General features: G+C 50.8%; 1 protein-coding gene, 1 long non-coding RNA gene and 1 other non-coding gene across 3 annotated transcripts; 1 reads left to right on the forward strand and 2 right to left on the reverse strand.

Annotated features, from left to right (window-relative positions):
• Nucleotides 1-1,163: 1,163 nt before the first annotated feature.
• Nucleotides 1,164-15,211, reverse strand: RS1 (retinoschisin 1). Its single transcript, XM_026052293.1, has 6 exons — nt 15,144-15,211; nt 7,338-7,363; nt 6,579-6,684; nt 2,265-2,406; nt 1,955-2,150; nt 1,164-1,317 (listed from the first exon to the last, which is right to left on the reverse strand). Exons 1-6 carry the CDS (start codon nt 15,193-15,195, stop codon nt 1,165-1,167), a joined length of 675 nt encoding a protein of 224 aa, XP_025908078.1. The 5' UTR covers nt 15,196-15,211; the 3' UTR covers nt 1,164.
• A 2,061-nt stretch (nt 15,212-17,272) lies between these two features.
• Nucleotides 17,273-17,345, reverse strand: TRNAV-UAC. The gene has a single exon. It is a non-coding gene; the product is annotated as a tRNA-Val (tRNA).
• Nucleotides 17,346-20,485: 3,140 nt separating this feature from the next.
• Nucleotides 20,486-26,535, forward strand: LOC112958482. The gene is made up of 2 exons (XR_003251428.1): nt 20,486-20,780; nt 26,413-26,535. It is a non-coding gene; the product is annotated as an uncharacterized LOC112958482 (long non-coding RNA).
• The last annotated feature ends 6 nt before the right edge of the window (nt 26,536-26,541 follow it).

The following is a 26,541-nucleotide window of genomic DNA, read 5'->3' on the forward strand; positions in this document are numbered from 1 at the left end:
CGGCTCCCCGGGCAGGGCAGGGACACAAGCAGCAACGGGCAGGCCGTGGCTCCAAGGCTCCCTCGCTGCACCTTGCTGCTCTGGGGGATGCTGATCAAAGCACCCACATGGCAGGGGTAACCACATCGTCAATTCCTTGGGAGATGTTGCATACCCCAAAATCTACCTGGGTAACATTTTGGGGGAGAAAAACAGTGGATAACCAGCAGACTCAACCATTGCTGAACAGTATTAATTCCCTTTTCTTCATTTTATGCTGAGGTAAACTCTAGAGAATTATGAAAACYCAAGGCAAAAGAAGGCTCTGTGTTCACCCCAAAGAGGACGTGTGTTTGGAAASGGAATGTTGAGCGTGGACTCTACAAGGATGCTCAGGGGAATGTCCCCATGTGCTGGCTCCAGGGGGCTATGGAGAGCTGCCATTAGAGCACAGAGCCAAAGAGCCAAGCACAAAACTTCCTCCTCGAGCTCGTCTGAGTCCTGTTCCCAGATCCCCATTTGCCTTTACRCGTCCACAGCGTGCCGTGGTGATGGTTTCCATGATTTAACACCCAAGACCAGAGACGGCACGTCTCAYGTGAACCAGGCCATGGCAATGAATTGCCCGTGTTTGCTAATGTCTGCCCCATAACTATCCATCAGCTTTTGCAATAGGCTTCAAGCTCCATCGTCATGTGTGCTACAAAGCAAWGTTTTATTCAAGAAAGCCTCAAATTTTGTGGGGCTGGGCATTTACACTACAGCATCATAGCCACAATGCACATCAATAACAGCATGGGGAGGTTATACAGGCGCACAGCTACACATTTGGGTCACCTTCTGTTTTTAAAGAATGGAATTTTTAACCACCATTTTTAAAGAAGAGCCCCCTACGTCGCTACTGAGTACCCTGCAACTTGTGGAAGCAGACACTGAGCACAACACAGCTCCTCGCTATCCTCCGGAGGGTGAGATCAGCCACTGAACTAAATCATAACCAGGGAGCGGACAAAGCCGCGTGAAACGGCGGAGCTGTCCAAACCCCAGGAAGCCTGTGCCGGATTTCCACGCAGCCGCGGCGGGCTCGGAGGTGGCGTCGCGTGGCGTGGCGTGGCGTGGCGGCGCAGGCCCGGCTGGGGGCGGCCCCGCGAGGCCAGCTCGCGAGGCGAGGCCGGGCCGCCCCGCTCAGGAGCACTTGCCCAGGCACTCGAGCAGCTCCATGCGGATGGCGATGCGCACGTGCCAGCCCAGCGGGATGAGGCGGATGTAGCGGGCCACGATGGGGGGGCGCAGCAGGTTCTGCACCGAGGAAGAGCGGTCCGAGTTGCCGTAGAAAACCTGGAGGGAGACGTGGGCGAGGGAGGTGAAGGAGACGACCCTGGGAAGGGGGCTGCAAGGAGTCATTGGCGCAGGGCCGAGGAGTGGGATGGCCACCTCAAGCACCACCTCAYACCAAAAGGACTTTGAAATCCAGACAATTTGCATCGCCTTGACTGTGTTTTCTGAGCGGTCACCTTTCCCCCATCTTTTCATCCTTTTTTTTTCCAGGTAGGCTAGACTTGTGCTCATTGATTCAGCTCTCATTGGGCTTCCCGTGGCCAGGCAGTGTCAGGCACATAGATGGGGCGGYGGATCTCGACTGTTTGCAGTTCATGAGTCAGGCTCGCAGCCTTGACAGCACAGAACAGAAACACTAGGGAAGGGCCTTGCAGCTTTCCCTGCCGCTTTGCTGGGAATGATCCAACTGCAGCTTTCATGACCTGCTTTTCACTGAAAGCTCGGCTTTTCCCCAGGGCTTGCAGCAACTGCTGCTCTAGCAAAAAAATACACTAGAAATGTGATTTTGCTTATGGTGAATCCTCAGGCAACCCTGGGAATGCCATGCACCCGCCCTCCCATCTACCGGTTTTAGGGATCCACTGGTTTAGGGATCCCCCATCTCCCTCCACGAGGCTGCCACACCACGTCTGCTCACCCGGTTGTTGCCGGTCTGGTCCTTGTAGTAAACCCAGTTGAGGTTTTCGTCGGTGCGGTACTGCACGCTGTACTTGGTCATCCACTCATCGGCATCGCAGCGCCCTTGCGTGAGGATGCCCGAGATCACCTTCACCTCCTTGAGGTCGATCTGCAGCCACTGCCCGTTGTCCTGGTACTTGGAGAGCCACGCGCACCTACGGGGGACACCGCCGCGCCTGCTGCTGCTGGCCAAAGCGCCGCTGCGGGCGCCGGGGCCGCCCCACGGCTCCCCATCCGCRGGCGGCATGGGGCCGCGCGCCCAGACTTACCCGAAGCCTTGCCCGTTGAGGCGGGCCTTGTTGGCGGTCCACGAGGAGTACCAGCCCGTGTACTGCTCGGGGTTGGAGCAGCTGATCTGGTCGGAGGTGACGGCGCCGGACTCGAAGCCCAAGGGCTTGTGATAGGGGCACTCTAGGGCACGAAGGAGAGCACGGGCTGGGGSAGAGCTGCTTGTTAAGGTGGGACGCGCGGCGTTGTTCCTTGGTGGCATTTGCTCAGCTGTCCTGCCAGCGCTGCGGCCTGCGGAAGGCCAGGATGCTGGGGGTGCTCCTGGGCCCTGGCTGCAGCCCCGTCAGTGCTGGCTGCCCCAGCACTCGGGGCTCTTCGTTTCTAATTCCTGCCCGGGGTGCAGCCGCTGAAGTGCATGCCATGCCTGGCTGTAGGCGGCCAGCAGCGCCTGCAGGGCAAGATTTCCTTGGCCACTGTGGCCACTGAGGCGCCTTCCTCCTGTACCCAGCCCCCACACTGGAAGGGGCTTCCAGTGTGGGGACCCTTCTGCCGGGTCCCCAATAAAAGTCAGACATGGCTTTTCCTACTGGGCCTTATYGCCTCCAGCTCCTGCGCTCACTTGAACTGTCTTGATTTATGTCTGTGCCTACATGGCAAAATTACTGGGCTGCTCTCATTATCTCTCGACARGCATCCTCAGATCTCTTTTTTTTCCACTATAGGGATGATCTTTGTGCGCTGCAATCAGTTTGCCTCATGGAAAGCCCCGTGGAACTCYACATATTTACGTGGGGAGAAATGCTGGTACACCCCCCCGCCCCCTTTTTTTTTTTCCCAGTGGGAAGAAACTGCCTTTATTGAAAGCTCAGGGATCTCCCCATGAGCTATTGCCTTCACATCTTCCTGCCCCCTTCCCGAGCTGACCTTTTTATGGATGAGAATAAGGAAGAGGACATGGCTGTCCCCACAGCCTGCACAACTCACCTGAACCTGCCCCGGGCTGAGGGGCTCAGGGGCACCGAGTGCTCAGCTAGATCCCTCCCTTTCSTTTCTCCAGAGGGGATGAGGGGAGACTGGTGCTGGCCCCCGGGACATCACAGCACCTTTCCTAGCTGTGACAGTGGCTTGGGCAGACCCTTGATGCCATCAAGGGACGACCAATTTTTCCGGTTTGGCGCAATTTCACAGATTGCAACAGTGAACAAATAAGCCAGGCTCTGTGGACAAGACATTTCCATGTCTTCGCCACAGCTCAGAGACCAGTCTAATGTCTCGTGGTTCAAGGGAGCATCCCAGAGCATTGTATGGCCACTGCCCCCACAGACCTTTCCCACTTCGTTCCTGCGACACTGGAGCACTTCAGCAGAGTGATCAATGTCTCATTAGCAAATGCCACGAGGTCAATAGCCTATACATGGCTCTCTCATTAACATACCTTGTTCAGTCAATACCTCATTAATGTATTTTTCCCCTCAGAAAACATAGAGCTGCTGTCATGGCTTCCTCCAGGCTTGGAAATATCAAACCCAGGAAGTCTAATAACTGCCATGTGTACAGACTGCTTGAACGCCCTGTGCACGTACTGCAAACTTTGCCTTTCAGATGACATTAAGGGAAAAAAAATCAAAAGGAAATGCAGATTAGCTTTTGCCTTTCTGAAGGTCTGAACGTGACACAGTGGCAGGCATAAAACTGGATTAGCTCGCAATGCCACCGCCAGCTTTTCCACAGCATTAACAGCAGTTGCTCGCACGGTGAAAGAGGCTGAGCCTGGGTGGAGGTGGCCCCACATGTTTACTCCGTGGCCAGCCTGTCTCCAGTGCCGTGTGTGGAGGACACGATGGCTWTACTTTTAGCAGCACTAAGCCACCCTTCACCCGACCGTAATGCCATAAGCAGGTCACCTTCTGGCGCAACAGGCTGTGAGACAGAGGCCTGGCGGCCACTCAGCCAAACCAGCCAGGCTGTTCGATGCAGTTATGGCTGACTGAGGAAATGCCTTGAAGGGTTTATTGGGAAGAGGCAAAGGGGAGAGCTCTGCTACCCTCCGGCACGGCCGATGGACAGGCCAGCACAAAACAGGGGTCCTGGGTCCTACCTCTGTGTGTTGCCTGGGCAATGAGTGACACTGAGGACGACGAGTCCTCCCTGTGCTTGGGAAAAAGGAGGCCAGGCAAACAAGTCCATGTACAGAGGTCAGCACTGTAGACACTTCAGTCTGAACAGCCACATCCTCCCTTCGGGGGTTACCTGGGCACGCAGGAAGCACCTGGGCGAGGCCCAAGCTACGTCAGCATCCCCAAAGCAGAGGCCGGGGTGTCAATGCAGCACGGACTGAGGCCTCCCGACAGGGTGAGCAAGCAGCCCCGGGCAGGGCAATGGGGAGCCGGGCAGCCCCGAGCGGGACAGTGGGGACAGGGTGAGCGAGCAGCCCCGAGCGGGGCAGTGGAGACAGGACAAGCGAGCAGCCCCAAGTGGGGCAGTGGGGACAGGGTGAGCGAGCAGTCCCAAGCGGGGCAGTTGGGACAGGGTGAGTGAGCAGCCCCAAGTGGGGCGATGGGGATGGGTGAACGAGCAGCCCCGAGCGGGGCAGTGGGGACAGGGTGAGTAAGCAGCCCCAATTGGGGCAATGGGGACAGGGTGAGCGAGCAGCCCTAAGTGGGGCAGTGGGGATGGGGTGAGCGAGCAGCCCCGAGCGGGGCAGTGGGGACAGGGTGAGTAAGCAGCCCCAAGTCGGGCAATGGGGACAGGGTGAGCGAGCAGCCCCAATTGGGGCAATGGGGACAGGATGGGCGAGCAGCCCCAAGCGGGGCAGTGGGGATGGGTGAACGAGCAGCCCTGAGCGGGGCAGTGGGGACAGGGTGAGTGAGCAGCCCCGAGCGGGGCAGTGGAGACAGGATGAGCGAGCAGCCCCAAGTGGGGCAGTGGGGACAGGGTGAGTGAGCAGCCCTGAGCGGGGCAGTGGGGACAGGGTGAGCGAGCAGCCCCAAGTGGGACAGTGGGGACAGGACGAGCGAGCAGCCCCAAGCGGGGCAGTGGGGACAGGATGGGCGAGCAGCCCCAAGCGGGGCAGTGGGGAGCCGGGCAGCCCTGAGCGGGGCAGTGGGGACAGGACGGGCGAGCAGCCCCGAGCGGGGCAGTGGGGACAGGACGGGCGAGCAGCCCCGAGCGGGGCAGTGGGGAAAGGACGAGCGAGCAGCCCCAAGTGGGGCAGTGGGGACAGGGTGAGCGAGCAGCCCCAAGCGGGGCAGTGGGGAAAGGATGAGCGAGCAGCCCCAAGTGGGGCAGTGGGGACAGGGTGAGCGAGCAGCCCCGAGTGGGGCAGTGGGGACAGGGTGAGCGAGCAGCCCCGAGTGGGGCAGTGGGGACAGGGTGAGCGAGCAGCCCCGAGCGGGGCAGTGGGGAGCCGGGTAGCCCCGGGCGGACGTGGCCTCCGGAGGGAGCGGGCGGGAGCCCCGGGGGACGCGGGCGGGTGGGGGCCAGGGAGCCCGGCGGGGCTGAGCCGGGTCTGGGCGCCCCTCGGCTGAGTCACGGCGCGGCAGAGCCGCCTGCAGAGCTAGCGCGCGCGTGGGATAGGAGCAGCTGCTTCCCCCCTCCTCATTCCTGTGTGCTGATTCCTACAGGCACTGCAAGCCGTGTCATCGCTCCTGTCGCTGGTAAATAACATGGTTTTATTTGTTCCTAGCTTGTCCCGGCTTGCACTCAGAGCACTTCCAGGGGAACTCTTTTAATCTTCTCTTCCTTCAGGGAGGGCAGAGTTGTTGGAAGCGGAGCTGCAGGGTGACCAGTTCCCCCATCCACCTTCCCAGGGTTGCTGGAGGTAGCAGGACACGTCTGAAGCTGCTGCACAGCCTCTTAGAGGAGCTGGGAAAAGGGTCTGCTAGGGGCACATCAGGGGACACTGCATTTGGGACCCGGCCCAGGAGGGCAGGACAGGGGGAACGTGTCTGGACATTCGTGTGGCAGAGGTGTAACTGGGAGCAGGGCTCCTGCAGGACGGACCCACTGAGCAMAAAGCTCCACTTGGCACCACTGAAGCCTTTCTGGGGTAATATGTCATGGAAAACATGGATTGGTCACGGGAAAGGAAAAAGTGACCAGAAATCCCACAGAAACCACAGCCAGGGAGCAACAGCTGCAGGAGCTGCGCAGAGGYAGCCCAGGGGGAGATGAAGGCAAACAACATGGGGGCTTTCTTTTGCACAAAAGCGGGTTACAAGAAAGCATTAAGCCGTTTTCCTTGATGCCTGGGGAGGGCCGCTGTTGGAAGGCACCTCGGTGCCGTGCCGGGTGCGAGGAGAGGAAAGGTGTCACGTGCCACGCGCAAACACTGCGCGGAGAGATTAGCCCGTTACCTGGCATGCACTCCAGGGTGTTAGTCCTGCTGGACCAGACCGAGTTAAGACCCCCTTGGCAATCGCATTTGCAGGCCTTGCTGTGCCACAGCTCCAGCCTCTCATCCTATAGGGAGGTTAAAAAGAAAACCAACATATCACCAAAAATAGTGGCATGAAGCTAAATCTGAGCCCACAAGCTGGAAACCTGTGTAGTCGTGTACAACTACAGCCTCAGCGAAATAATGTGTCTATATCTGAATTTTCATCCTATCCTATCRAACCGTGGTGTCATCACAGCCTTGGGGTTCCCAGGAGACGCAGTYGGCGCCCAGAGTCACTGTGGCCGGTGTGAAGGCCACGAGCTGCAGCTCCAGAGTCGCCTGGCTGCAGCGATTCGCAGCAGAACCTGGCTGTGCAGGGCAACAGGCTCCTTGCAGCTCTCCTGGGGCCGGCAGCTGCTCCCAAATGCTCATCCAYGGTGTGACTGTCACTGACGGGAACCCCGATCTGTTCCTTAGCATCTAGGACCATTTAAGGAGACCTTCAAAATATAGATATTTTAGAAGAGCCTCCACTAAGGGAACCAGTGCTCTGAGACTCGTAGCAAACTAGCACAAAATGTCATCCTAAAACCTTCCTGCCAGGCTCCATTCGGAGCCTGGAGGTGCTGAGTGGTTTCCACTTGTCTCAGCACCTCTAGGCACCCACGGGCTCCACTCGGGGTGAAGTTGGCCCCACAGTATTTAAACAGCAGCCAAATAAAGCAGAGAGACTCACCTCGCCAGGGGACAGTGCCAGCGCCGCTGGGCATGGAAGGAGGAAGAGAAAGAGACACAAGAAATGAGCAYGCTGCCAAAAACCACCAGGAAAGGCAACACAAGTTGATTTGTTGACTGCGCATAAGTGAATCCTGGAAGGGCTGGTAAATCTAACACGCTTGCCCAGGCTGACTGCCACGGCAAGGCCGGAGGGCAGAGGCATCTCCTGTGGGCAAAACCCACAGGTGCTGCGTGTCCCTGCGCGGTGCCGCTCGCTCCCCTGCCAGGGCTTCTTTCTGACCGCCTTGATGTCTCTCCCCTCCAACCGGACATGCCTGAAACATCCCGAGTTGATGAGGAATCCCTGTTGGCTCCCCAGGCCACCACACTCCGACTTATTTTGCCCCTACTCTTTCTTTCCCCGCTTCCTTCCTCACAGTTTTGCATTCCCGCTTTGCCGGTAAAGCCTGTGAGCTAATGATCCACAAGGGTGAAATCCCAGCCTGGAGCCAACAGCAAGTCCCCTGGCTTCAGGGCAGGTGGGAAGCCTCTTGAGGGGTCTATCRTAAGGTGAATCCCTCCGAATGAAATGACAGAAGAAAACGAAATATAAATAAACAACTTCCCAACTTACACACGAACCCSCTTTTCCCTTTTTTCCTTAGAGAAGACCAGTTGTTGCAGGCACAAGACGAGAAGTGCTGTTTTTATAACATTTGACCTGCTTTATCTTCTGCCTGTCCCTGAGCAACAGCTCTTTTATAGGCCCTTTCCTTGATGACAGGTCTCAGCTATTTCCCAAACGTAGTCCAAGGCAGACTAATAGTACTAGTAGTATTTGGAATGGACTCTCACACAACACTGTCCAGGCAATTATAAAATTATATATAAAGAAAGAAATCATACTACTGATATCTCAACAACACAATCCAAATGTCAAMTATTAAGTTTCCAATACCTGCAGTCAACTTGCAAATCACCAAGGACTAGGCTACAGAGCAGGCAAATAACTGAGTACAAGTACAAGAAAATTGCAATCTTTTAGAAGAGATTTTGTAAAGAGGAAAAAGAGGCTCTTAAAGTTATCATAATTATAATATTTACATATTATATGTTACACATTAGTATACACCCACCCACMCACACACACACACATATATATACCACACACACACACACACACATATATATATACATGTGTATTTGTAGTTACAGTTTATTCACTCATGCACCGTTCCGTTTCTGAGCCTGGCAAGGTCCAACTAACGCTGGCAATTTACAGCAACATTCATATAGCAAGTTCCTCTCCAAAGATTCACAAATGCCATGTAATTATAATCAGCTGTACCATAAATTGTGTCCAAACATCTGATTATTAGTGAAACGCAACTGCTCCTGCAGTTTGGCTTTAACGTATCCAGGATCAGAAAGACTGAAATAAAGAACAAAATGATAAAGAATTGCAAAAAAAACCCCAACAGTTTCTTTAACCTAGGACACATCTCTGGGTTTGGTCTTTGGGGAAGGCCAGGCTCATGTGCAACCCAGTGCTTCACCTTTCTCAACCCCGCTGTTACATATTCAAGGCCGGTGGCTGCGTTGTGCAACAAAAGCATCAGAGCAAAGGCGCARCCACCAGGTCACAAAGTTCAGTGCTGCTTATCAGCCGCCTTGTGCAACAGGAGGCAAAACAGGTTAGCTCGAAATAGCAGGAGGGCAGTTTGAGTTAACATACCCCCGAGGTCAGATTAGTAACAGGGAGATCAGGCTCTTCCCGCTTACCGAAACTGCCCCACCTCTGCCAAGAGCAGCGATGCGGCGTGCCGCCTGCCTGGTGTGTCTCACCTCACAGATACTCTCAACACACACTCTGAGCTTAAACCATTAGTGGTTATTGAGTGAGTTACGCTGGCATGAGCGCTGCTCAGGTGGACTGGGTTTACAGCGCTAAAACCAGGAGTGTTCAGGTGATGGCTGCTCTAGGAAGCACGGGGCCTTCTCTTGGATGAGCTCCCTGCTAAGCCAAGAGGAAGGGCTGGAGCAGCCCCTGGGTCGCAGCACGAGTGTGGGGTGTTTCCTGGCAGTGACAGGCTCAGCCCAAACCCCAGCACTGTGTGTAGGGGCACGTGTGCCCACGGCCAAGCGACCGCTGCCCAGCTCTGAGCAGCTGGGGCACAGCGGCTTCGATGGACATAGCTTTGATTTACTCAGTCTTCACAAGCTCAGCATTCAAGACATGTGTTTGCTAAATGCTTTTAGTTAATTTAATTCTATTTTGAAAATACTGWTTTTTTTTGTGAAAACAAAACAAAAAAATAAAAACAAACAAATAAAAAAATGTTTTCTTTCCTGTGGTTAAATGCGTTTTGGACAAGGAATGACCCCATCACTAAGTGGAGCCATACAGAGGTGAAGGCAAAGGTGCCATCACCTCTCTGCCTGATTGGGCTGCCAAGCCACATCCCCAGGGATGGTGACATGAATTACCAGGCTGATGCAGAGATACTGCTTGTGATACATGCGACCCCGTAAGGAGATGTCTCAAGTATTCAAGAAGATAAGATCAGAACTATGTGCCTCAATGGCAGCTGCTGGAAACCCAACAGCTGTGAACAAATCGAAAGGGAAAATAAAAAGGAAAGGAAAGTTTCAGAASGGTGGGAAGGCAGTAGCACCTACTCAAATGAAAAGGAATAAACTCTGGCCACCTGGCATTGTTTGCATGGTTGCACTGCATCTTGAGCTACAAGAGCTGCTGAGCTTTTAAGGTTTGTCAGCCTGGGAAATTACTGCAAAACAAGCAAGGGAGTGAATAGAAAGCACAAAAACAAAACAAAACAAAACAAAACAACCCCCCCMAAAAAAACAGTTTTAAATGCATTTGTCCTGTAAGACCCGAGACATTTAAGGGGTACAAATGCAGCATCAGGTCGGGCAGAAGCCATGTGTCCTATGACTGCACACACTTGGCTGAGGACTTGTAGATACTACTGCTTGGTTCGCTGCTGTACTTGTTTGAAGTAGGAGACCTAACATTGCTTATTTGAGCTAAAAGAGGTTAACTACAAAGGGCTGACTCCGGCAAGTAGCTCGGGCAGCTCAGCAGAGCTGGGAACCACAACTCAGGGAGCGCCAGCGTGGGCCTGCACAGCGGTGGCCTGGGCAAGGACGTGCAAAGTGGCCCTGGTTGCCGCTGTCCCAGTGTTGCTGCCCCGCTCCCAGGGCTGCATGGACGTGCTTGATACTCCTCCATCCAAGAAGAAAGCAACGGGCTTGTCTTTAGGCCACTGGCCATTCACTGAAACAGCCCAAACCTGGGCAGCACAGCCTGAGAGCCTCTTGCTGGCATCGGGAAAGGAGAGAGAAGTGGAAAAGATGCCCTTGACTGCAGCTGTCTGGAAAGAGTAGTAATGGATATATTGGTATGTTWACGGCTGTGATGGGCCCTGTCCTATAAAGGAAATGAAGAGGAAAGCTGGATGTCAATAGTCTAAAAATGTGATGGCCAGCATGCTTTTATAGTGAACATGTTTGCCTTCAAGGGAGGTTACAAAGATAATTGGTAATTGTAGGTCAGATAGAGAATGAATTACTGCAATTCGTGGGAGAGTCATAAGTCCCGCATGGCTGCCTGGGGCAGTTGTTTTAAAAGTACACAATTGAGGAAAAAAGGCAAAAGGGGGAGAGCCTCATTTACATTTAGTGCCCCAGGACATCCAGCAAACCATCAATTCGGTGAAATCAAGTATAATCTGTGCGTGTTCATGAGAGACAGCACGTGCCTTTCCTGTCCTTGCACCCCAGTCTGCGATGTGGGGCCTCCTAAGCACCAGGAGGCCATGCACGAAGGCCATAGGTATCGGGGGGACTGGGGCTCAGGCCATCACCTGGGGACAATTTTGTGCTCCGGCACCTGTGCAGTTCGTTGGTACCTTATTTATTTTCATCACTCTGTGAGTACTTGGCTTAGTCCAGGAGAAACCCTCTGCTTTGCCCAACACATTCAGTTTGATCCCTCAGTAATGGGCTGTCTGGTTTAGATCTAGATCTTTAGATCTTTAGATCCAGTCTCAAAGATCTGAGCTCTTCGAGGTGGGGTTTAGGTCTAAAAAGAGCTTCTCAGCCATCACTGCAAGAAATCCTCTAGCTCCATATGAGATTTGTTTGGCTCTGGCACATTCCCAAGATGGGGAAATCCAGAGCATGCCCAGGCAGTCGCAGAGGAAGTGCTTATGCTTTCCAATAAACATGGAAGGCCACCACGTGGTTGGAAACAATTAAAGGGAATTCAGGTCAAGGCAGGTAAAAGCAGGTAGAAGCAAGATAAAGTGCTTCACATTGAAATATTGGCATCATAGTGACAGGAGCAGATAAGTGAAAGTCTCTAAAAATTCCTAATCATTGAAAATGAGACTGAACAAGAGAGAGAGAGAGGAGGCAGATAAGAGAGGTCAGGAAGTAAGGATTCCCATCGTTTCAAGATGGTCACCTGTGAGAAAACATATTTAAGTATCCCAACCACAGATCCATATTATAACCATAATATAAAGTAAAATGGACAAGTAAGATATAACATGGAGTTAACATCCCTTGTTTTACTTACCAGAGTAAGTTCACATAAACATAGCCATTGAAGGCAAAGTATGTGGAAACTGTTAATGATTTTGCTTATTGGCTTGATACTTTAGGTGACCTAGATGCATGCATCAAGCCTGAAAACTATTAATTTTACCTCTCATCTGTGCAAATAAGAGCTCAGTTTAACAGAGCTCACAGAGATGATCAAAACTATTCTCTGTTAATAAGGCAACTCGGTCCTGGTGTGATTGCTCCTTCTACAGGGCTGGTTAGATTCTTCTCTGTTGCTTGTGTRGGCCATTTTAGCGGGGGGAGAAGGAGAACATTTTGGAAAAAAATAGCAAAAACTGTGCCTGGGAACTCAGAAAAGCTGTCACAGAAACGAAAGAGGTGAGCGAAATGAATGACACGCATTTTATCACATTTTGCTGCAACTTGCTGAATTTTAAGTTGCTTTTTTCCCCCTCGAATGCCACAGCAGGGAGGCAGTGAGGAGGGTTATGTAAGAGAGTGTGTGAGCAGCACAAAGGGTCAAGCTACCGAAAGCAGCATCGTGGAACCTCTTCACTCATCAGGTGCTAGCTTGTGGGCTGCTCTATTATTAACCCGGGGTATTTTTATATCCCACGTACAGCTCTGGAAACGGTGCTAGCAGAGCAAAGCGACTTACGTAAGGCTGCGCCAGCCTGGGGAAAGGAAGGGACACTGGTGGAAACAGGGTGCATTGGCCCCAAAAAAGTGGGAGCTGCTGCAGAGGGAGGCGAACAGGACGTTTTCCTGTTCCGTGCGCCACGCGGTGCCAAAGTGCTTAAGATATTTTCCCCATCAGTGACATTTTGGAGGGCTCACAGACTGGGGGCCTGCTGGGGACAAGGCCGCTGACCCAAGGTCTACAGGCCAGAGCCACAGGGCCTGCATGCAGAGGAGACACTCCTACTTTGTATTCAATTTATTCTATTCAGTTTTTTTTTTTAAATCTATTTATTTCTCCTCTTTGTCCTCATTTCCATGTATTAATCAAAGTTTTTTTTTTAATCCCTTTTGCATTTGCATCATACTTTATTTAATACTCGCTCTTACCTATTTAAAAGTGATAGAAAGCTTACCCAAATTATGGGAATTATACCTATTTAATCAACACTTGTTTTTCTTTCATGCCCACTGCGCTCAGCAACATTTCTACCACCTTTTTTGATGCTGTGAAAAAAAATAGGAAATAACTGAAAAAAAAAAAATCAACATTTCCCTCCTTTTTGAGAGAGAGATGGAGGGAGGTACAGTTATCTTCACTTTAAAAGAGTTCAACTGAAAATCTTTGCTACCGTTTCCCACCTTAGGCTTGTTCCTTGATGTTCTCCCACCATACGCGTGTTCCTTGATGTTGTCCCTCCCRGGTTGTCCCTTCCTCGTTAGGGCTTGGCAGCGCATTGCCCGCATGGCGCTCTCCCTGCATGCCCCAGTTGGGCTGAAGGGTGTTGCTCATGGTGCTACTTGCTGGACAGAATGAGTGGGTGGGTGGGTGGGTGGCTGGACACATTGAGTGGGTGCTCGCTGGCGGCCTGGGCCCCACGGCGGCYGCGGCCTTTGTGTCCGGGCCTGTGMGTGCCCCAGATGCCGCCGCTCGGCGCCGTCCCCTGCGACCGCGTGCCAGGCGAGGGGGGGCCGGGGCGCCCGGCTAAGCCCCCTGCTTCTGCTGAGGAAAATCCCTAAGGAGCTTTTGGGGTCACTGCGCCTGGCTGAGGCGCTGGCCTCAGAGCACCCTCTGCGCRGCGGGGGAGCTTGTGCCACGAGGGGCACCTGGGCCAAGGGCACCAGGGCTCAGTATTTATACGGAGGAGGGCACCCGGACCATGCAGCGGAGTCAAAAAAAAGTTAAATCATGTCAATAAATGGAATACTAAAAGAGCGATGCCTAGAAAGTGATCCTGCAAGGAGTTTTTCACTGCAGGCTCTCCGAAAATATCCTGGCGTGTGGGTACCTATTAAAAGCAAGCTGTRTCTGGGATTCACAGCAAGGTATAAATTCATTCCAAGGACTAACAACAGTTATGACACCAATAGGTGAAAAGCGTCAGAGTGTGGCTCAAAAGTCGCTTCCAAGGAGTTGAGGGACTAATAGCCCTTCCATGTGAAGCTAAGGACGGCAGAGAGATAAGGTAGGAGAACAYGGCACAAGCACCTGATGGATGATTAAAAAGGAACACCTGGTATTTAATTAGATGGAGTGGGGGTAGAGCTAAGCATGATAGGATGAAATGGAGATATGACTCGCTTAGGAACACTTTCCTACTCATAAAAATTGATAGACCAAAATGGTTGATGAAAATAGAGCAGGACTTAAAAAGCAAAACGCTGAGAATTCCACATGGTGGAGGGAAAAGCTCAACAGCCTGCTAAGTCTTTCCCACACTGTGATATATCATTATTCTATTTATACATCAAGGTTGGATATTACTTAACACTTAGCAAGAGTAGCCTCAGCCTCGTTTGAGATAATAGGAGCCTTGCTATTGACTTTGATGAAGTCAAACATTCAAACACAGCTCGGGAAATGATCTCCTTGTTCCACGGCTGGGTTAATTAAAGTGGAAGGAGAATGTGACCCTGAATTTTCTGGCGTCCTATAGCTCCCGCTTATCATTGCCACTCTTATAAGTAAACTTGAGAAAGACTGAAAATTGGTAAATACTTCTTCCATTTTCTTGGCTTATAATGCTTCTTATTCTTTGGGTGTCTTTGGAAGTCTTTTCTAGCACAAAATACCTGAGTCTTTAAGAAAAAGCAAATCTGAATTGGCACAAATACAGTGCCTTGRTGCTAGAAAAAATGACTGGTTTTTGATTAATCAAGAGCTCTGATTAATGAAGGACCAGTCTTTCGTGCTATACTGTACCTCATTTTTCAAATCAGCATTATTATTTACTCACTGCCTCAGCTGCACTACAATTTTCCTTGCAAATTCATATTTTGACAAATTATATGGCAATTTTTTTACACTGCAATTACTTCGTGAAACAGAGTTGTACTACTGAATATTCATAGAGCTGTAGGAACGCTGCTCCCTCATGTACATAAATTACACATCTCCAGAATTTTCCTGTTCCTCACATCATTATGCTTCCAGGAGGACGCCAAGAAGAGCTCGCTCTGCACCCTACAGCCAGTGGCACGAATAAAGGAGCATGGAGGACGCGGGGATTACAAGGAGGGCCACCCAAAAGCCCCTCTGGGGAKGCAAAGCGCATACCTTGGTGCCAGAAGAGAAGAGACAGCAGGAGGCTCCCCATCTTGAACTGCATCTTTGCCTTCCTCTTTCGGGAACAGCCGGTCCGCGCACAGCTCAGTGCCCTGTGAAGGCATGAGATTAACTTAAGCATTGCCTAAGCACCTTACTCTGCCTTCCTCTTATGATTTTACCAAGTACCTTCAAGCCAGCTGCACAGTTCCTAGTGTCAAGCTCCGTCCTAGGGGATGCATCAAGAGTAACAGCTTTGCAAAGGTAGGAAATAGCTACCAGTGTACTGGATAGGAGTGTGAGTGCATACACTGGTACACATCCACGTAAACATGGATACCCTCCTATAAAACCAAATATACTTCCCCACCATCATTGCCAACACACAGAGGCTACTAAATTCAAAGCTTAAAAAGTATTGCATATGGCCTAAAGCTTATAAAGTATTGCATACGCATGTGCATGCGTATGTATTAATTATCCCCCACCCCAGTTATTTACATTTACACCATCAATGCCTTTCCTAATAATTGCTAAGTATAGGAAATGAGCACTGGCCTTGCTGCTCTTTCAGCCAGCTAATCATGAAGGGCTGGGAACTGCAATTACTTGATCAAACAGGAATAGCACATGTTGGTTGTTTATTTGCTGAGCTGCAAAAATCTCAAACCGAAAAAATAAACCTCCCCTCCCTTACAGCTCTGCTTATTGGACTATCAACCAATTTGCATCAAAGACAATTATAAAATTTGGTTTTCAAATGACTGAAAGATTCAAGCCTGCGACAGATTCCAAGTGATTCTGCTTGGATTTTGGGACTGCTCCTATAATCTGTTAATTATGTACAACTAGCAGTGCATTTTTAATGGAGACTTTTAAAAGGGATTGCATTAGAAGCAGCTCCATTCATTCCAAAAGATCTCTGATTTTATGGGTAGAGAATGGATTAAATCATTAAATCACTGCATGGGGTCACATGTTGAATTACGCTGGTCGCCTCTCTAGTCCCTTGGTCTTTATCCATTCCAGAAAGACGCTTGTGAATAAGGATGCTGGTTAGGAGGGCAGCGGTCCTTCAGACGGCAGGTTCCCAGCAGCGTAAAGGTATCAAGCAAATATAAACCCTCAGCTGTGCAAACAGCATGCCTGCATAGGAGCTGCTCCAAATGCTGGATTATTTTAGGAAGCAAAACCAAATTCTCTCCCATGCAATTTAAAATGATACTTTTTTTTTTTTTTTAATAAAAAAGATCGATTCCACCCTTAATAGAGGCAGATTTAAGRTGAGCCATGCAGCAGCAGCGCAGCTCTACCCAGGGCTGTGCCATTCCAAGGGGCATCCTCAGGGCTGCCAGCTCCCCTGCCACGTTTTCTCCCCTGCAGGAGAGGGGCCGCCTTTGCTCAAAGACACGTTTCTAGCATTAAAAACCAGCAGTAACGCACAGCAAGCGAAGCGGGCTCGCGGGACGAGCGGAGGCCCTGAAATGGCTGCCCAAACCCCGGCGCGGCCCGGGTGCCCGGCACCTCACGTCCTCGGCTTGGACACGCGCAGGCCTCCGGGGAAGGGGGCGGCGATGCCGGGGGGGAATCACGCACCGGGAAGGGCGCCGTTCGCCCTTGGTGGGGAGGAAAAAAAAGGAGAAAAAAGGCCAAAATGGGTCTGTGGTTGATAGCGGAGCAAAACTGTCCCTCGTGTAAACAGCTCTGAATAGGGCAATTTGGCGATACCGGGACCCGGGGTGCCAACCAGCCCCACTAAAGGGATGGGGGTCTGGGAGCCGCAGCACCACGGGACACCACCCTYGTGCTGCGGGGCTGCTGTCTGAAATGTGCCCACGGGCTTAGGGAAAAGGCAAAAATCGGGGGAAAAAAAAAAAGAGTGCTTTGGCACAGCTGCCGCTTGCTTTTATGGTGGGATTTATGGTGGGATCAGGTTCCACTGAACCTGGTGCTTGGCGAACCCCTTTTGTGCCTCCTCTTGCTGGGCTTCCCTGGTTGAATGGAAATCAGCAAAACRCCAGCTGCTCCCCTGCCTCCAGCAAACACCCCCTTTCTTCTTTTACCCCATAAAACGCTGCCCCCTCTGTGAAAGGAAGCGAAAARAGAAAAACGGGGGAAGAGGAGAAAACAGCAACGGGCATTGGTTCCACTGGGGCTCGAACCCAGGACCTTCTGCGTGTAAAGCAGACGTGATAACCACTACACTATGGAACCGCCACGCGAGCAGCTCCCCGCGCCGCTCCTCTCTGCGCGCGCCGCGCGCTCCCTCCTCCACGGCCCCGCCCACGCGGCACGCGCCGACCGTTGGGGGGGGCGGGGGAGCGCGCGAGGAGCCGTTGGGCGCGCGGGCAGCGCCGCAGGGAGGGCGAGGCCTGTTTTATTTGTTACTATATGTTTGTTGCTTTCCAAAAACTACTGGTCGATTAAAAAGTGGTCATTAAAACTTTACCACCCCGCTTCCCCCTTGTATTTTTTGTGGCGCTCGGCTTGCGGAGGAGGAGTGCGGGGCGCTGGGTCACTGCCGCCGCGCCTGCGCGGTGCCGCGCGTGGCGGCAGCTGCCCTGCTGCGCAGCCGGCAGGGGGCGCCGCCGCCGCGCCGCGCCGCCCCGTGCCCCGCGCGCGCTCTGCCCTCGGCGCCGCCCGCGCTCGGTGGAAACACTTTTCTGATCATTTCCCACCATGTGTGTGATGGCTCCAGTAGTTCATAGTCCTTTAAAAAAAGCAGACGTAATTCCTTTGAGATACTGATCCTGAGCGCTGTAGGTAGTGGTTGTCTCTAGGCTCCAGCTGGAGGAGGGCACATTGTGCCACCAGGCACTGCTGTCCACAGCAATCTGCAACCGGACGATAATTTGGGATATATATATATTTTTAAATCTCATTTCAGAGAAGGTACCTGGATGCGTTCATGGTGTTCTGGTCTAGCTTCTTGACCTGCAGTGGATTCAAGGCCCTACAGCTGCCTTTTCTTTCTTTCTTTCTTTTTTTTTTTTTTTTCCCCCCACGTTTCTGATTTTCTGTTCCCTTTTCCAAGGATGTCAGTTTTGAAGTCTATTTATTTATCATCTCACCCAGAATTGTCCATTTTGGGGGGAGAAATTTCCTGCCCATCCAAGTTAACCTTCTCATTGAGATTTGTGATAACGTGTTTCTGACCTCTCACTGACTGAGACGGAGTTTAATAAGGAAGTAAAAAAAAAAAAAAAAATCAGGTAAAAATGTGCCGTTTATTACCCTTCTTCTCTTTTTTAATTCTTCTTATTCTTTGTGTTTGGGAAGGTCTGTCAATCAGGGATTTGGCCTCTGGCTCTAAAATACCTTGTTGGCTCATACAAAAGTAGCTTCCTGAGCGCAGGTAGCCTACGAGGAGAGGAACCATGGTCCGAGTGCAGAAGCAGCACACTCGTGTTGACTATGATCTTCAGTCTTCTTGGTGGGGGGAAAAAAACACAAGAAAAGCAGAAGCAGCAGTTGCATCCCCTTGCGGGGCGGCTCTCGGAAGTGATCCCGAAGCAGAGCCTGAATTATGTATGGGGAGRCCAGCATGGAGGCTCGCTCGGAGCTTAGTGTTTCCAGAGCATTCCAGGCAGCGGGCGCATCGCCTTGGCTGCACGAGGGGTGCCCGGAGAGGCCGCTCCCATGTAGTGGAACTGGCGGCTGGTTTCTGCGGTGCCGCCGGCGCGGGGCAAACGTCTCCTGGGCATCCCAAGCRCAAACGGTTGTAGGGCGTGTGGCCTCCTGCTGGGGCTGCTGTTTTCTTTGCCCTATGTAGACAGGAGGGGGTTTATTTTTGTTCTGTTTTTTGTTTTTTKTTTTTTTTTTTCAGGTGCAGCCCTTGTCCTTGGGCTCAGGTAGGAAAGGTTAATTTGGAAAGCACCTTTGCTGGTGTGTCCTCAAGTTGCATGTTACTGTGATCCCTGTGCGTAACTGGAGAGGTGGCTCCGTCCGGCACACTGACTCTGGCACACTGCTTGGTTGCATCGGGCCCCCAAGACAGAGGTTAAACGGCTTTTATGAATATCAGGAGAAAACATGTGGTGTAAATCTGCATCCCACAGCACCGACGGGCTCCGGGTTTGGCCCCTGCCCTGTTCAGCTTAAGTGATTCTGATGGATTCCTGGCAGCTGGAACAGACCGTATAGCATCTCATTAGGCAGAAGGCTTGGTAAATGCCAGTGCAGGTGAGTTTAGCAGATACAGTAAATGTTTTGCATATATCTTCCGGAAAAAGGTTATGATGCAATTTTTGCTGGCTGAGTAGCATGATCATACATAAGTGATTAGCTACTGTAACTCTGACTGGGAAAGGTGCATCCTAACAGAGAAACGAGCATTAAAACTCTTCTGGGTCATGCACAATTATCATCCCTCATATGTATTTTATTTACTACCTGTTTCCACAGAAAAGGAAGAGCCTTGAAAAGGTGTCTGTAATTTCAGAGCCTCCAGGAGCCGCCCCAGTCAGTGGAACCAGCACAGCGCACTCTGCTTTAGTGGCTTGGCACTTTGAAAGCAGTTTACACAGTGGGAAGTGTATTTGGTGCGTCGGAGCAGGGGGATTTTTCCGTCTGTCCCATGGCACGATGCAGTGACGGTGCCTGAGTCTCCTCTTGCCCTTGCAGGGAGAGCAAGCTGCTCGTGGCCGCGGCAGAGCTGCCATCCCACTGCGTGTCCTCAGAATGCAAGTGGCAGTGTTATGAGGCCTCTGGGGCAAACGGGAGGCATCTTGCTCTCTTCCCATCTTCTCTCACAAATCCTTTGTTCCCTATCCGGCCTGATTTCCCTGAGGGAACAGCACCTGTCCTTGGGGAACTCCATTGTGTGCAGTGCAAGGGGGCACTGCAATCCCCGTTTCCTGCTGCTCCATGTGCCCACCCCAGGCTGCCTTATAACCTGTAGCCACCTCTAGAGCCCCAGGCCCCACGGACTCGGCTGCGGCGCAGAGGCCGCAGAGGCCGGGGCAGCGGTGCCTCCCCGGCGAGGGCAGGGGGCTGCAAGGGCACCGGGTGCTCCCTGCGTGTCTGGGCTTGGTGAGAGCTGAGAACGCTCGTGTCGCTGCCATGCGGAAGCGATGCCTACGGGTACAATCYGCTGCCCCCCTTTCTGTCCTTGGTTTTGTAGCCATGCCGGCCACGACAGATATCCGCGTACCTGAGCRGCCTCTGTGTGTTTTTCCCTGCAGACTAGCTCTGCTAAAATGCAAATCATCGTCTTGCCACGGCAGCAAGGCCGTTCCTCCTGAAGGATCATGTGACTGGAGATGTGAAGCAGATAACTTCAGCCCATCCCTTCCTCTGCCTGAGATTCGGGAAGCAAAGGGTTGGCAAAACGTCACCCTGGAGCTGCATCCGGGCAGCCATGGGCTCCCGCGTCGGGATGCACCGCGAAAACGCCTTTTCCCGCTGACTGCTTTYGAAAGGCAGCGATCAAGAAATTTCCTCTCAGGAAGCCACATAAGAACGTGGAGAGCAACTGTGCTGCAGCTCGAGAGCCCCAGAGGAAACCAGAGCACCTGTTCTGCAGATCTGCACCCTCCTAGCGCAGTTCTGGTTTCCAAAAAAAGGACTGCTTTATCTCAAAAAAAAATCTTCTAAAGATATTCTGATGAGAGAAATCTCTGCATTACTGAAGCATTAAAACAGAAACAGGTAATCTCTTTGGGTGACTATACTTTTTTTCCTAGCTCATWTGCAAAAAGCAAATTGCCTGCCTCCTAAGCCTGTGAGGTGAATGACAGAGGTATGTGGTGYTATTGGTGATTTTGCCTTGATGAAAATGTGTGTTTTGAGCTATAGTGTCTGAACTGGACCGAGTCACTTATACACAACTTCTGACTTCAGATGAGGTAGTTTGCATAGTTTTGTGACTATTCTATCTCATGTATATATTTAGGAAAAAAGCTGGGTTTTTTTTTTTTTTTTTGTGATGATAAATATGAAACTTACTATGATGCTTAGCTTAAACTTTATTAAGACCAGTATAAACTYCAGCTGAGGTATGAATTTCATTTTTAAACTGACTTAGGTTTTAGCACATGTTCAGTCTATTCTGGAGCCTTGCTTTTTAGCCACTTCCCCCCTGCAGATAAAGACAATTAAATGGCATGTCTTGAAGAGTGTGCTTAGTAACTGCAGGATGGTGGGAAATTCAGATTTCACTTCTCATCTGGCTGTTGTTGACACCCTCCAGCGGAGTCCAGTTTACTAGAACTAACTGTGATCTCCAAAGTTTTCTTCACGTTCCTGGAAAAGCATCTGATGGCTTTGTTTATTCTTTCAGGTGAGCTGCACCCTATTTACATACTTCACTTTGCTCCCCTCTCCTATTATTTTTTTTCACATTCTCCCAGTCAAAGTCTTTCTGCACAAAAAAGTGAATCATTTTCCCATAGACTTCAAGTTTGCATTCAGTTCCTCAACTCAGTGACTGCTTGAACAACTTCTGTATGTTCACACCTTTGCAAATCTTGCTTATATTTATTTCTGCATTGGATTTTTGGGCTCAGGAATACACCTTCCACCTTAATAATATACCTACCTCCACCTTAATAAGCTGGTTTGTCTTCACTGTCATCTCAACAGGGCATTCGTGGCTTTCCMGTATCTTGCTACAGCCATCCCCTATTGACTGCTGGCTCAAACACTGAGATCAATCAACACAGCCATTCCTAGAAATTACTCCATCAATTCTATACTGTGCTTAATCTCTCTCTCTTTTTTTTTTTTTTTTTCTGAGTAGAGTGAAGGAATTATCTGTCTGTTACTTGTATTTTTGGTGAACGTATTGAAACAAAAAGGCTTTCTCATTTCTTTCATGTCTGAAAGTCACTTGATAGAAATGTCATGATTTCTCTTTGTCCCATGGTTGAAACTGGCAGAGCCATAATCACATACTGGTTTGTCTGTGCGTGTTGTTCCTCCATCAGCTCCTTGGTAGACCAAGTTCAGCAGTAGTGTCAAAATTAGAACACCTGTATTTCATAGTCTGTGTCTCTTTTACTCCCCTAGCTGACAGCAGCTGCAGCAACCAACTTTCTGCAGAGTGGATCATTTAGCTGATCATATAATTATAGAATCACAGAATCCTTATATTTGGAAGGAACCTCTAGAGATCATCTAGTCCAACCCCCCTGCACATGCAGGGTCACCTACAGCACGTGGCACAGGGCTCTGTCCATGTGAGTTTGGAAGATCTCCAGAGAAGGAGACTCCACAACCTCTCTGGGCAGCCTGTGCCAGKGCTCTGGCACCCTCACAGGAAAGAAGTTTTTTCTTAAGTTCCTGTGGAACTTTTGGTGCCTCAGTTTGTGGCCGTTTCCTCTAGTCCTATCTCTGGCCACCACTGCAAAGAGGCTGGTCCCCTCCTCCTCACTGCCTCCCTTGAGGTATTTATAGAGRCTGATCAGGTCCCCCCTCAGCCTYCTCTTCTCCAGGCTGAACAGGCCCAGCTCYCTCAGCCTTTGCTCATAGGGCARATGTTCCAGGCCCCTGGTCATCTYTGCAGACCTGCGCTGGACTCCCTCCRGCAGCTCCACATCCCTCTTGTACTGGGGAGCCTGGAACTGGAGTGTCTTTAACTCATCTCTGGATTCCCAGCCTTGAAAATCCCATACCTGGCAAAAAGATTGTTTTGAAGGGCTGCTCCTCTACCTCTTCTTGCCTAGTTATTATGTCCTAATGTTGGGGCTCTCCTCTCCAGTGCATCTTGCTCTCTCTTCTGCTTGATTCCTTCAGGAATGCGTGGGAACCCACATTATAGCATCATTCTTCGTTCTTTGCAGTTCTCATAGCCAAAGAAAGCAATTCCAAGTCAACTCTGTGTCACAGAAAATTAAAAAAATAGTATCAAGAAGACATGAAGGCAAACCATCTGGCATGAGAAGGATCCATCCATTAACCTATCCTGTCCTTGTGGAGAAAGCTGTCCCCGTTTCACAACCACTCCAACCACATGTACCTTCCAACACAYGCTATGGAGGAGACCAGAACAGCCTGATCTCAAATATTGTTGAGAAAGGGCCAAAAGGCAGAGGAGGCATCAAAACAACTTGCAGGTGAAGCACCATAACTGTGGAAATCTCAGCCCAACAAAAATAATGGGAGCAACCTTTTATTCTTTGTTTATCAAAGTAAGAACTAAATGGAACAAGGAGAGCATCGTAAGTTAAAGCCTAGTGGCTCATTTTTTGATGGTCTCCATATCTGCAGGCTTCACCTAGCTTAGGCTTTCMTGCCAGTAGCACAGCTCATCTAATTTTTAAAAATTACGCTCTGCTTGAAAGGATAGCTCCGTGCCCAAAGGACCTGCCACCTGATTTCATTAGAAGTCAGCTATAAATCTTTACAAGGTTTCCATTTGTTCCTGAGGCAGAGCAGTCTTTATGTGACTGATGTACTGAAAGCATGATTGATTTGGGGCAGCCCCTGTTAAATCCAAATCAAATGGTACTTGTTCATCATCTCTGTAAATCAGGATCTTGACAGCTCGGGTCTCGAAACCTGAGTTTCTGAGCACTCGTGGCAGGTTTAGACTTCAGTGACCCCTATCCAGGAGAAGAACAGTGTGTGTCCTGGTGMGTAACTTGGCAGCACTGGAGTGATGTTTTATGTCGCATCACTGGATSGGCTGTGTATGCAGTCCCTGTCCATCACAAAATTGCCTTCTTTTTGCTGAACTGAGRGAAATGCAGTAATTTCTGGGAGTTATTTCTGGAAGTGGGACTGATCGTTGGCCTGTAGATACTGAATTATTGTCTCTTTTAAAATGAATGYGACACCTTCTCTCCTAAAATTAAATGAGTGGTTTGGTAGGCAGCGTGCTAACGCTGCATTGTGTACCAGGTTCTCATACAAYCAGGGTGACTCTGAGGCCTTTTCTGATACCATGGTAGATGAATATGGTGTTTAAAATACTAGTTTTCCACCCTTCTCCCCAACGGTGGGTCTTGATGGTCTTTGCCCGGTGTTTCCCAGTGAGTTGGCTCAGGAGGGCAGAGGCACCCTGGGCAGGAGGTGCCTGGAACTGGGGTACCTGGACAGGATGGGTCTTCCCCCTTGGGAGCTGCTCACTTGGGAACAGTGAGGAGCTCTTCCCCGGGGGAGCTACCAGCGCTTTCCGCCCTCTGTTGTTCCAGTTGTTCGTGATTCTCTGGTCAGACCAGCAGGGCCCGGCGGGAGCTTGCCAGGCCTGGGTGGAGACTCTGCTTGAGCCTCTGCTGGCCGTGGCTGCCTGCAGCCCAGGAACACAGGCTGGCTGCTGGCGTTGGCCGGCCGTGCCCGCCTGAGAAACCTGCACGAAGGCCGATGGGAGTTGGTGTGCCAGCACTGTTTGCATTGGGATGCAGGAGTCTGGCACCAAAATGGTGACTGCTCTCCTGGGTAGCTCTTGGAGGGCCAGATTTGGCGTCTTCAACTGGTATTTTAAGGATAGGAAACACCTGTACAAGGTTTCCTCCAAGTTTGGGTGTATATTTCAGGCTTTGTTCACTACTATTACCATAAAATTTCTGTTTCCATGACTCTTTTTTATTTCTTGGTTCAGGGAGGTGCTAGAAGTCCAAGGATTCACACAGAAGTAAAGAGAAGAATGAGGGTGTTTAGGCCAAAAAAGATTTGGATGGTTGAAAGCGGCGAGTGGGGAGSATCCCGGCTCCCCGCTCGGCAGCGCCTGCCCGGCGCCGAGCGGGTTCTGGGCTCCGCCGTGGTTCTGTTTGCCTGTCCGGTTGCCCGGACACTGGGTGCAGAGCAGCCTGCGCYGCAGCAAGGAAGGGCTTCCCAAAGCTGGGCCTAGGCCAGAAGCTCCAGCCTGCTCCGACGTTACGGTCTGGGGCCTAGACCAAGGCGTGACCGGTGGCGCTGAGAGGGGCTCATGAGGACGCAGGGTTCTCCTGGGCAGGCAAGTGAGGAGGTGGCATCGGGATCCCAACCCTGCTCTGGAGAGGAGAGTGGAGCTGCTGGCAGCGTCCGTGCTGTTGGCTGTTGCTGTTTGGTGTTGCCAGAGCGCGTAACGGCGCCTGTTCGGTGTTCAGTGCTAGCCCCTACGGAGGAGAGAGCAACAGAGGACATTGTGGGGAGAATTTTCAGTGTTTATTTCCTATATTAAATAAACGCTTATTTCCTRTAATAAGTACTGGCTTAGAAGTTGGTTATCCCGACGCAAGTGTAGGATACCCTTGTGTTGGGGGACCCTGAAATAGCCCAATAAACTCCGCCCAGCTATTGATGTTGAAAATGGGCTAGTTACTAATTTGTTGCTTTTTGCTCCCATCTCTTATCTTCCTGTTATTTCTGTGCTTGCTAATGTAAAACAAAAGCAAGAAGAGGAGTGCTTAATTTTATGCCGATGAATTTCTTTTGTATTAAAGTTAATTAAAAGATAAGGAATATAATAAATGCAGTAATTTAGACATGTTAGACATGCTGGAGAGAAGCAGCGGGGMGGGAAGGAGTGGGGTCAGAGCGCTCCTCTGAGAAATCCCCAGCTAAAGCAAAACTCAGCCTCTCTAAAAGCATCAGTGACTTGTTTTTGTTACTTAGAAATTAACCAGTTTTGTGTCTCAGTGGAATTTTACTCATTTGAACTTGGTGTTGCAAATGATAAGACTTGATGAGGAGATGAGGAGAGGCCACGTTGCAAGATGTACTGTCTTCATTTATTTAACAAAATCCAATCTTTTATTTAGGATGCTTCAGGAGAAGTGCAAGAGAAAGCTGGATGCATACTTTAAGTGAAATCAATTATGAAACCCTTAGCTATGGTGCTGTCCCTCCTTGYAAACTTCATGATGCTTGCGATTCTGTTGAGCATAAATATGTGATAGGGATTTCTGCTCATTTGGCAGATGTGGGAAAACTTTCTCTCTGCAAACCAGCTGATGAACAGAAGCAGGACACTGAGCGATGAAGTGTTAGACACTCTCACAAGGCAGGTTTTCAAATGGGCAGATATCAGATGTAATTCAGAGTCCTTAATGCTCTGCAGTCCCCATTTTCAAATCAGAAAGATAAAAAGTAACATTCCTCTGCAGTCCCTCGTCTCCCTGCTAGGCAGGCCTTAAGTAGCCCTGCTTTCCACTTAGAGCTCACTGGTGCATGTGGCCTTTCAGCGAGCAGGTAGGTAGGAAGGAGGCCGCCTTTGACAGCAAGTTGATGGTGACATGATCTGAAAGCTAAACCCAGTCTGGGTTCCACGCTCCAGGTGTGGGACTGAGCTGTCATTCGGAATGAGCTGCAGCTGCCTAGATGCCCTGTGCTCAATTACTTTTTCTTCTCGCCCTTGCAGTTGTGTTGCTCTCAGGACGGGTAGGACCTCGCAGCTGGTCACTCCTCGCGCTGAAGGATCACCCCAGCAAATGTGACAGCCCGGAGAAGCTGCCTTCCCATCAGGAGCAACTAAACTGATGGACAGTCT

This window comes from Nothoprocta perdicaria, unplaced genomic scaffold (genome assembly GCF_003342845.1).
Source record: "Nothoprocta perdicaria isolate Ctin4 unplaced genomic scaffold, notPer1 scaffold_112, whole genome shotgun sequence".
NCBI classification, from domain to species: Eukaryota; Metazoa; Chordata; class Aves; order Tinamiformes; family Tinamidae; genus Nothoprocta; species Nothoprocta perdicaria.